The 12,626-nt window shown below is 33.9% G+C and overlaps 1 protein-coding gene across 1 annotated transcript in view; it reads right to left on the bottom strand.

Moving 5' to 3' along the window:
• The window catches only part of Polr3A (RNA polymerase III subunit A), a 427,591-nt gene that overhangs the window by 263,543 nt on the left and 151,422 nt on the right, over window positions 1-12,626 (bottom strand). Inside the window, exon 12 of the mRNA XM_090415517.1 lies at window positions 7,415-7,518. Within this exon, the coding sequence (XP_090271643.1) occupies window positions 7,415-7,518 (104 nt within the window). The remainder of the gene's footprint in view (window positions 1-7,414; window positions 7,519-12,626) is intronic.

Genomic DNA, 12,626 nt, shown 5'->3' with positions numbered 1-12,626 from the left:
TTTCATCTACTTAGGCACGATTTTTAGTGTAGATGGTAAATTAAATATGGAAACAGACAACAGAATCAACAAAGCTGATATGGTAGGCAGTCGACTGAATAAATTTATATGGAATAAGAGAGAAATTAGCCTAAACACTAAATTAGCTGTATACAAAACAGTGTTTAAACCAATTTTAACTTATGGTTCTGAGAGCTGGGTTAGAAGTAAAACACTTGACCAAAGACTTGGGACCACAGATATGAGAGTCCTGAGAAAGATTAGGGGCATAGACAGATGGCATCAATGGCAATATTGTTAAACTGTGATAGATTGTGGTTTTAGGAACTCCAATTTTATCATGGTTTAACATGCATAACCCAATGAAAAGGAAATTAAATACATGTGTTTGTCTCTAGGTAAAATAATACAGCTTTGTAAATATGTTAAATGTTTCAAACTTAAGGAAAACAAGTAGTTATTTTTCTAGTATTTCAACAAAAGACCACTGACTAGTTTGTGTAAATAACAATGGAAATGTAAATATTTAATATTTTGTTAGAGCCATAAGTATTAGGAGTTGTTGAATGACTTGCACAAATTTCTAAAGGGGATGTAAATCCAAAGGTCACAAAGCAGCAATGCGAGGGTAGCGGTTTGCCCCAGGCAGTTGCATAACGATGGCGCACGAGAAACGTAGCAGAGAAAGGTGGACGTTGTGACGTCGACCTACGTGAAAGCGATAGGTGGACATCGCCAGGAACCAAGGCGAAATAAAAGGGTCAAGAACCCCTCAGACAAGGCTTTTTTTGTTCCTCATCTTCTGGTGTTGGTGTCTTGGTGTCATGAGCTGGAGAAGGGTAGCAGCGCCTCCACTCTGGATGTTTTGATCGAGACATCGGTGGAAACTCGAAGTGCGTAGTCCCGTGGAGCAAGTGTAAGCCCAGCCATCCACAGAAAAACAGATAGGAACCTATGGAAATTTCAGTCAAGGAGAAGATTCCTGAAGATCAATTAATGTGATACAGTTCAAGATAGATAAGTAGACTTCATTAAATTTGTTAACTATGGATGAAAGGATTTGTGCTTCGCTGTGATTCGGGGGAAAGAACATTAATAGTATTATATAGAACTGAACTGTAGTGATCTTGAGATAAATACCATAAATTTACTGTCTCCTTATGTAATCGAATTATGTTATGTGTTTAAAGAGTGTTATGATAAAGTACAGAGTAAAAGGTGATATAAATGACAAAATTGTAAGAGATATTGATGCTACCTAGAGTGGTTTGGTTGTGACTGGATTGGAAAGAGTATTGCTATGAATATCATACCTAGTTAGAGTGTTTGCTTGTTGATAAGATTTATATTGCTAAAATTACAATCAGTTTGTGTATCCGTATGTTGTTAGAGTGTTTTAATGTTAACCTAATTGTCAGGAACTCTCTTAGAATGAGAACTAAACTAACATGTACTGTATATATGTAATTATAGTATTCAATAAATCTTGCTTTTGAATCTAATTAAGACTATCTGTAATTTGGAATTCGATGCACCTCTTATAAAACTTAATACGAACCTAGTCAGGAAATTAGAAAGAAGAGATTTCGGCCACGTCTGTAAGGTCAAGGTATCACTTAAGTACAATCTAGAGATCGCCTCTTGATTGATATGGTTTATTTAATCTAAAAGCCCTAAGTGGCGCAGCGAAAAAATTAATTTCTTAGTGCTTTAGGAGAGGTTGATCTCAGATACTCTGATACTCTGGTATTGGCTCGACCCTGAGGCAATTCCATTGTTATTCAGAGGTACCACGTGAGTCTTACGAGTAGTTGTATGATAGACAAAAGGGTAGATATATTAGAAGAAAGTCGACACAACAATATCATATTAAAAATGAAGATATTAGGAAAGAACTTGATATTGTCAGCATTGTTGTGTCCCATTTTACGATTTTTAGTCTATCTAATATTTTCCTCTTATCTATGTTCTACTATTATCGATGCTCGAGATATCACCAAAATTTTTACTAATACTTAAGTTAATTCTCCCCTTAGTATCCCTAATATTTGTATTATGCTGTGCCTTTTGGGACATTTAGTTTAAGATATTATATACAAAAACAAGGAGAAAGAACTAAAATATGTCTGAAAGTGAAACTATGTTGCAGTCGTGACACTTTATCTCGTTTCTTAACACGTTAATTTCCCGCGTGATTAGGTTCGTAATTTTTCAAGTGGCGCAATTTCAGACAATTTCAGACAACTATTTTATCATTGGACAAAAGGTTTATTAAATTCCTTAACATGATACAATTCAAATATTAGTTATTACTCAATTCAATGCTATATTAAATATTTACAAACTGACATTAGCTTATCATAAATAATTAAGCTATGATCCTATAATGGGTATTACGATCATGCCGCCATACACATTCAACACATAAATTCATTTGACACGGACATATAAGATTAATTCACACTATTTAACTATCCAAACTTAAGTAGATTAACTAAACCATTTACTGCACTGACACATAACTATGACATTTAAACTTTCTTATACAATATATTAGACATGTAAAATTCTCAGGACACTTAATTACTCATATAATATTAACATTAGTGAGCTTACTTTCATTATATTCTGTCATATACTAAAGTCCTAGTATTGTTTTCTTGGTCACTTCAACAGTTCAGTATTAGAATAATGATAACTAATACAGACGAATCTTAGTTAACACGAGATATATTTTATATCTTTTTTCTGATCTCTACCTTTTTCTGATCGAACTATCTTGGTATAATCTCTCCGATAATCTGTTTCTCCTATGTTCCTTTTGGAATTGAATTATGCTTACGCGGTCTTAACCTCTCGTAACTTAGGACACACTTTGAATCATCTATATAACGGCTGTACAACTCGCAACATGGACATAGATTTCTTTACTTCTTTCCTTTTCTCGTAGTTGACACTGGAGTTGAAACACAAAGAATATGCTTTCTTTTCTTTGACTATATGTCATTCCTCACTTCTTACATAGGAAGTACAGAATCGAAATCCCGCTCACTTTCGTTTCCGTGTTGTGACGACAGAGATATAACCCCTATCTCGCCACTCAGGAAAACACCGTGAAATCCCTACGAAAGAGTTTGTGAAGAACTCTCCTGCAAACAAAACCCAAAAAGAGTCCTCCTTCTCCTTGGGGGGGGGGTTCTAACCCTTTTATACCCTCTCTCCTAACGGCACCTTCTCTAACTTCTTTTCTCTGCCCCCCCCCCTTTTTTGACTTGACTTTCCCCGACCAATTAGGGTGGCGTTTTTCTGCCAAACATCATTTGATCGGCGAGCCCGTAATGATTTCTCAATCTGGGAATTGACCCTAAGCGATTTTCTGTTGTTTTTCTTGTGCTAGCCTCTAACTTAATCCCCTTTCAAATTTTCTCTATGAATTTACTTAATATTTTAATCTCTAGCCTCTCACATACCATCTTTTATGACTAATCCTTTTCTGTCTTATTTAGTTAAATTTTCTGATTTATATCATATTACAACATTAATATATTCTTTCTTTTTTGTTAGTTAGTTTAACAAACACTTTTATATTTTATATATTTTATTGGATGCAAGAATATTTCATTTTCTTTTAAATAATTCATCTATTATCTCTTTGCAGAGTTTTAAATTTTTTTTTCTTCATGTTACACCATGATAGCTGAGAATTCTACATTCTTAAGATATCAGGTGTAACAGCATCCAGGAATGCATAAGCAGAGCTAATCTTGGGTGGTATGGTCACTTAAACAGGAAAGATGGGAGAGGAAAGATTAGCAAAATAAGTGTTCTCTGCCAGGTTGGCAGGAAATAGATCCAGAGGAAGACCAAGATATAGGTGGATTGATACAGTAAAAAGTGCCTTAGAAGACAGAAATATAAGATCTGATAATATTGGAGTCTTGACATTTAACAGACTGATTTTGAGGAAAATTGTGGATAGGAAGTTAGTAATGATGTAAATTTTTCATGTAGTACTATCATATCCTGTACACCCCCCTGAGGGTATATATCAGGAATTTGATGATGATGAATTCTTTAACGGATTCATCACAATCAGAATTTCGTCAGAACGTTCACCACCATTTGGTTCGAAGTCATCTACTAATCATCAGCAAACGCAGAAGCTCCCGTAGAAGTTGATGGATTTTAAGATTATGCAAAGAAAACTGTTTTAAAGTTTTTGAAACAACCCTTACTGGCACAAAATCCATGCTGAGAGCTTTCTTATGAAGAATGTTAATCAAGTTCTTTTAAATGTTTATAAACATTGTTAACTTTTTGTTTAATAAGCTTTCCATTCAAATGAATTTTCATTTGAGTGCTATCTTCTATCCAAATCATTAGAGATTTCTCCATTTTTTCTATTAGAATATCATGTACACGAGCAATGTGTCTGCACTTACCGTTCATTTGATTTGATTGTTCGAATTGTTGATTCATTTAAATTCAAAGTCCCTGCGACTAGTAGCACACTTAGGATTTAATCTTGGGGGAGGGGGGGGGTAGATGATTTGAGAATACAAACTACGCATCACATACGACCTATGACTGAGCATCTGCTACAATGATCGCTAATTCAAAAGTAGTATAGAAATAAGAGACACGACACAATATAAATAAAATAAAAATTAATTTTAATCATGAAAAGATTTTTGGAAAATTTTCTAGTGTTTTTTTTTTCTTCTTTTTCTTTGAGGCAGCAGGGTCCCTTGGCTTCCTCCTCTAGGTGCACCACTGCCTGCAATAACTTCTGGTTTTTCTCCATTTTTCAACCGATCCAAGATTTTAATTTTTTCTTCGAGAGAAATTAATTTTCTTTTCAATGTTGGTTTTTTTCCCCCTTTCATTGCAGTTTTAGTGGTCATTACTATAAAAATAAATTTTTTACATAAAAAAAAGCATTACATATTAATTATGTATGTAACTCACCAGAAAATATGGAGCTTGAGATTAACACACTTATGATTTTTTTTAGTGCACTTTCCTGGGAGAAAACAAAGACAATTTTCAACAATAAACACTTTATACAGTAAACAATTGATCTATCTGTGTGCTAAAGGATATTTCCCTAATATAAATTCGCCACTTATAACTACATGTGCTATACGGGCAGACACAAATTTAACGAAGATAAATTTGATTTTTAAGTTGCGTGGTGAAAAATATATGAAAAGATAAAGGGTTGCTACAATTTGTAGACCGTGTTATATCGAAACCGCGTTGAACAAGGGTTACAACTACAAGTTGTAGATCGCGTTATATCGAAACCACATTGTATAAGTACCAAATTATACGAGGGTTACCTGTACTAAGTGTTTCAAGGGATATGGATGATAAGAGACTGGAGGAATTTTGATAGGTATTTAGATAAAAGATATGTAAGAGAGTTAATATCCACAATTGGATAGAGAAAGAGAGAGATGTCTGTTTTATGTGGGTGTCTTGACTCAAGTTGTTTTTTTAAGATTGTCTGTGAATTCAGATGTATTAGGGATCAAGATCTTTGGTTTTTATGCACAACTACCAAAGTGGGAATCATGGTCTATTTCTGCATACATAGAAGAGTCCAACGATATAGAAGTAATCTTGGTGTCATAATCCACACTATTTAAAATGACTGCTGAATTTCCTTTGTCTACTTTAAGTATGATTTCATTATCGTAATGTAAGCTTCTTAAAGTGTTCTTCTCTAATGCTATGATGTTACTTTTTTTGGCAGATGACTTTTTAATAAAAAGGAAGCACTAAATAATTGTAGTTAATGTTTCATCATGTGACAGAAACTCAGTGGTTTTTTCAATCCTGGGCATTGCATCAACTTCTGGAATGTATCTTGGAGTAATAGCATAATAATCAGTCTTTGCTTAGAATTGAAGCCTCTAAGCATCAAAATTTCAGTTACAGGCAGAAAAATTTAATATAAATTTATTAGGATTAAGGAAGTTGGGAAATTTGTGAACCCTTGGAGTAAAACCAGGTCAGACGTCCTCCACTGAACAAAAAGCATATCACCTATATAATATTCTGACAAATTCAATATTCCAAAATATACAGTAGGTTATATATTGTACACATTCCAAGAGTGTTTTCAAAGGTATATAAAAGATTGTAAATATATACTGTCCAAAAAATTCAAGCATTTATACAACAGAGTTCACAAAATTACAACATAAGAAAGATGGAAAAACCATCTTTCTTACATATTTCCTAGAGTATAATCTGCAGTCATAATCAACTGAATGGTTTTTTTTTTTTATTATTATTCATTAACTTTTTGCCTATAGTAATATTAGTGTACAATAGGTTGAACAACTTATGTATGGTATTACCAATTTACTGACAGAGGAAAGAATATAACTTCAACTTATCCTTTCTTTTAAGCTTACACGGTGATTCAAATGCATTTTTGAAAATTATGGAGACAACTACCGTGTTTGAATAAAAACTTTAGTTTAATATAACTAAAATCTACATTCGACGTTTTGACCTTTATGTTAAGGTCATCTTCTGAAGCATACAACTATACACAGAAAACAAGCTACACTACATTCAAACTGGTTTGTTAAAGATACTGACCAACCACTACAACAATTGTTGGCCTGACCTCTGGTGAGAAAAAAAAAAAAATTATACATCAACGCTAGAGTCCTATTATTAGTGTTATCTGTTGGTTGTAGAAATACATTGGGCACAACAACAAGTATCTATCTATATACATATATTAACATCATGATTATACTTGTACATTCCAGCCAGTTGGTATGGAATGGTTTCTACTAGTAGCTGAAGATTGGCTAGAGTCCTGACTTATGTTGGATCTTATATATTAGGCAGGCTGAATGTGTGCCATCCAGATCCTTGGAATTTTCATGCCATCTTTATTGTTAATATTTGGGTGGTTTATTGTATAATTGATGTATGATTTTTTTTTCTCACCAGAGGTCAGGCCAACAATTGTTGTAGTGATTGGTCAGTATAACAAACCAGTTTGAATGCAGTGTAGCTTGTTTTCTGTGTATAGTAGTATGCTCCAGAAGATGACCTTAACATAAAGGTCGAAACATCGAATGTAGATTTTAGTTATATTAAACTAAAGTTTTTATTCAAACACGGTAGTTGTCTCCATAAATTTCAAAAATGCATAACTTCAACTTAAGTTTTTTGTAATGACAAAAAAGTACTGTCATTACAGACTCTTCTTAAGTGTTTTCTTGACAATGAATGCTGTCGTCAGTGTAGTAGTAAAGCACATCAGAACTGCATTCAATATCAATATTTTGAATGAAACCAGAAAGGTAAATTATTAAAAAAGAAACATAATCATCAACAGATTTTTATTATTATTATTATTAAGAGCAAAATAAATGTAACTTACTTTCTAGCTTGGTTGCTCCGTTGTTCAATAAAATTAGCACCTGGATGAACATCACAGCCATTTAAAATCAATTTACGCATAAGATCTATATTTGCTTCGGTTACCTAACATTACAATGCAATTTATTTATTAATATCATTCCTGTATCACAGAAAAACTATTTCAGTTTTATGACATTCATCAACAATTATGGTTTCTTCAATGAAAACATATCAACTTTGTAGATTTCACTTCAGTATACCTTCCACTGATTACAAAACAATTTTTGTACAATGGTCTGAGTATCATTTGATGAAAAATATAATTGAAAAACATGAAGCCATCACAAGCAGAAATTATACTAATTAAAGGAAAAAAATAAACATTTACTTGAAAAACATTTCCGATTTATTTCTTTAAAATGATAAACTACATTACATTTCTAAAAAAGATTATGTGCAGTGTCTATTAATTACTAACAGGGAAAGACAAATGCTGGTCTCAATGGTAACATTACGAAATCAGTAGCAAGAACAACATGAAAAATAAAAGAACAGAGCATATAGCTGGTAACATTCATGTTCATCAAGGATTTCAAGGAAAAATTTGAATAGGAGGGCAGTAGGTTTGTAATACAGATTAGTTTGAAGTAAATGGAACTTGTTCTACAAGAACAAAATATTATCAATAACAAGAAAACAAAATGTAAAATCTTGCCATTCAGCAGGCACTAGATCTTGCATTCACTTCACTAATATCCTCCAAAACGTCTCAAAAAAAAAAAAAAATAGAAAAAAAAATAGAAAATGGATTTAGCGAAATCAACAGTACATAAGTTTGTACTGTACACCCTTCCTTTGTCCAAAAAGAAACCGAACTTTTGATAGAAAATAAAATACAAGCCAATTATAATTATTGAAATCATTGACGTCAATCAATATACTCTCCCTCAGCTTCGATACAGCGTTTGGCATGGTCAATTAATTCGTTAAATGAGTTTTTAATATCAGTTTTAATATCTGTTGAGGGTCGTGGTTACTGCCACTTGAATGTTTTGAATGGTGTCGTATCGCTTTCCTTTCATTGGCAAATGAAGTCGGGGGAAGAGAAAGAAGTCACAGTGTGCTAAATCAGGTGAATACAGTGAGTGATCCAACACACAAACTTGGTTTTTGCTCAAAAACTGTCTCACAATGTTCGAACGATGAGATGGTGCATTATCGTGCAAAAGTGACCAGCTGCCTGTATCACGATATTCATGCCATATGCGACGAATTCTTGCTATCAAGATTTTTGAATTTGTTATAAAAGGTGGGTTAAAAGTTAGAGTAGGATTTGACATTTAAATAACTTTTTTATTCATGAACCAATTACAGTGAATGTCTAATACATGGAGATTTGATTAGATTGGGTATGGAAGATGACATCTTTCAAATGAGCTCCATTTGCTGCCTCGCAAATTCTGGCTCTTTTGATTGCATTATTCATAACAGTAGTTAATGTTTGAGAATCTAATGCTCGAATTTCTGCACGGATATTCTCCTTGAGCTGCTCAAGTGTATGCGGTTTGTTCACGCTCCTTCAGATATCCCCTCAAGAAGTAATCGGGGACTGTAAAGTTGGGCAAATGTAGCGGCCAATTAATCTGGGAATTTCTTGAAATTATCCACTTGCCAAACAGTTGCCTCAGGAGGCCCTGGCTGTATGGGGAGTTGTCCCATCCTGTTGAAACCACATTTCAGGACAATTTTCCACTGCAGGATGTAAAAAATTGTCAATCATATCCCGATATCTCTCACTAGTAATTGTCAAAGTGCCACCATCTCCAGTTTTGAAGAAGTAGGGACCAATAACTTCCTGCGAGGTCACCCCACACCAGACAGTGGTAGTGTGCATTTGCCACTGATGAATTATCCTTGGATTTGTACCCCAGAAACGACAGTTCTGCTTACTGATGAAGTCATTCAAATGAAAATGAGCATCGTCAGACATGATAAGTTGACGAATAAATTCATGGTTTTCTCTGGCTAATTCTTGGATGTGAATCGCATAATTTTGGCACTGATGGTGGTCCACGGGTTTCAGTTCCTGCATCAACTATTTTATACGAAAATATCTTTAAATCGTTTTTTAAAATTTGCCTTAAGGATGTTCGGGACAACCCTAATTCCCTAGAACGTCTTCTCGTTGATGTTTGTAGTTCTGCTTCGATACTGGCTCTAACTCGTTCAATGTTTTCTTCATTGCAAGCCGAATGTGGTCTGCCAGTAAATGGAAGGTTCATCACAGAACCCTTTTCCTCTAAGCACTGCATTATTTTCCAAATCATTGTCGCTGAGGGTACATTTATGACTTGGAAATGGCAGCAGTAAGCTCTTTGCATCAAAATAATGGACCTGTTATTTTGAAAATAAAATTTCACTACTTTTAGTCGTTGTTCCTTCATTAAATTCCTCATGATCAATCTCCCAAGATACAGTTATAATACGTACCTGCAATAAGTTATACTTAGTTATAATAACTCAGTTATAATATGTACCTCTGACTTTTGGCCCACCCTGTACAATCAGGATATTTCAGTCAGAAAAACAAGATATAAATAAACAGACTGAAGGAACAGCCATGGATAGCCCTGTCTCCATCTTTGGTAAACTATTTTTTTAAACTGTCTGGGAGATACCTTCACCCATTCATACCCAACCCATCCTTTGGTTTCATTACATCGACAATGAAATTTATCAAGAATGATAAATTTCATTTTTCTTACATTCTGAAAATGAACTTACCTCTTCCTACATTTGATCAATAGCCTTCATTCAAAAAGAAAATACTGGTAGTTGACCATTCTGGGACATCCTTCTTACTCACTTAGCCACCAGTAGTGTGTCAACCAGTGTTTATCAGAAACCTACCTTTACTGACAAATACATTTATCCAAGATCTTTCCAAAAAATCTTTCAAAATCCTTCCAAAAAACTAGTGTTATCAAGTAATTAATTAATAGACCACATAATGTGTGCTCCTCTCCCTCAAGCTCACAACAAGAGTTTATCACTAAGTTTTAATGGAATTAAATGGTTACAACCCTCATCAAATTCAACAGATAATTGACTCCTACATTCCAACACCTAAAGATTCCAATCCTTTAATTCCTTTATATTTCTAGTATCTCTGATAATATTGGTAGAATTCTGAAGAAGTTTCACCTTAATCCCACGTATTTTCCTATCAACAAAATTTCTCATCTGTTACCATCTACAAAAGACAAACTGTCACCTCTATCTTCAGCTGGTGTTTACCAAATCCCTTGCAAATGTAATCTGACATTTTGGGCAGACAGGCCGTTCTATAGGGGAAAAACAAATTAATGAACATCAATACCATATTGAATATATATATTAGGGTTACCAAGTAATTTTATAAACTTGGTTATTTTACTCCTAATCCCAAGTAAGCAAACAGTTAAGTTTGCGCCTGAACATTCAGGTGCAAACTTAACTGTTTGCTTACTTGGGATTAGGAGTAAAATAACCAAGTTTATAAAATTACTTGGTAACCCTAATATACATTATATTCCCAAGGTAAAAAAACTTATTTACATATATATATATATATATATATATATATATATATATAATATGATTCACACACACACAAAAGGCCACAAGATGTATAGCATATTAGTGTCACGTGTAGGCGAGAGAGGAATAGAAGAAAGGAGGAATCTATTCACATTTTACTTGAACAGCTGAAAACTGTAATCTTTGGAGAAGCCATAGTGGGAGAGACTGTTCCAAAGAACAGAAGTAGATAGAATGAAAGACGAGGCAGTGAAATTGGTTTGGTGAGTTTCAAGGTGGACTAAAAAAGGGTGTTTTAGCAATGGCTTTTATTCTAATGATTTTGGAGGAGAGAAAGTGAAGGAATAATAGTGGCCATTTCAGCAGAGCATAGATTAGTTAGGAGTCTAATCTTTCGTCCATGTGCTTCACTTAATTTTGTGTTGCGATTGTATATATATGTGTTGCAAGTTCCAGATTGTAATCCCTGATGATATCTTTGTAACTGAAATGAAATATTGAAAGAATATTATTTTTTAATCATCATCATTATCAAATTCCTGTCATGTACCCTCAAGGAGTGTACAGGATATGATAGTACTACATGAAAAAAATTACATCATTACTAACTTCCTATCTATAATTTTCCTCCAAATTAGTCTGTTACTTGTCAAGACTCCAACATTATCAGATCTTATATTTCTATCGTCTAAGGCACTTTGTACCGTATCAATCCACCTATATCTTGGTCTTCCTCTGGGTCGTTTTCCAAGCAACCTGGCAGAGAACACTTGTTTTGCTAATCTTTCCTCTCCCATTCTATTTAAGTGACCATACCACCTGAGATTAGCTCTGCTAACACATTCCTGGATGTTGACAATTTCAAGCTCTTTCCTAATATCCACGTTTTTTATATGATATTGCCATTGATACCATCTGTTCACGCCTATAATCTTTCTCAGGACTCTCATATCTGCTGTCTCTAGTCTTTGGTCAAGTGTTTTACTTCTGACCCAGCTCTCAGATCCATAAGTTAAAACTGGTTTGAACACTGTCTTGTATACAGCTAATTTAGTGTTCTGAATAATTTCTCTCTTATTCCATATGAATTTATTCAATTGACTTCCTACCATACCAGCTTTGCTGATTCTATTGTCTATTTCTATATTTAATTTACCATCTTCAGTAAAAATTGTGCCTAAGTAGCTGAAATGTTTCACTTGTTCCACAGGTTCTCCATTCACAACACAGTTGACATTTTCAATGATTCTGCCTATTTTCATTGTCTTTGTCTTTTTATTGCTGACCTTCATACCATATCTGTTACAACAGCTATTCAATTTAGTCAGAGAATCTTGCAGACTTGTAGCGAATTTATTTAGAAGAATACATCATCCGCATAAAGCAAAGAGCTGACATTAACATCTCCAATTTTGATATCATGTTTAATACCACTTTCCTTCATAATGTGATCCATATAGATAATGAATAACAGAGGGGATAATGTACATCTCCGTCTCCCACCAGATTTAACATTAAACCATTTTTTCCTGTACTTCGTTCAATTCTAACTGCTGACTTACAACTCAAATAAAGACTAAGTATTGCTTGATATAATGTCCCATTGACACAATATAACTGTAGTGTTTGAATAGCTTCTCTCTTGGCACCTT

This window comes from Typopeltis vanoorti, chromosome 3 (assembly GCF_054136105.1).
Source record: "Typopeltis vanoorti isolate ZY-2024b chromosome 3, IOZ_Tvanoo_1.0, whole genome shotgun sequence".
NCBI lineage: Eukaryota > Metazoa > Arthropoda > Arachnida > Uropygi > Thelyphonidae > Typopeltis > Typopeltis vanoorti.
The sequence above is the reverse complement of the archived record's forward strand: the minus strand, read 5'-3'. Positions and strand labels throughout refer to the sequence as shown.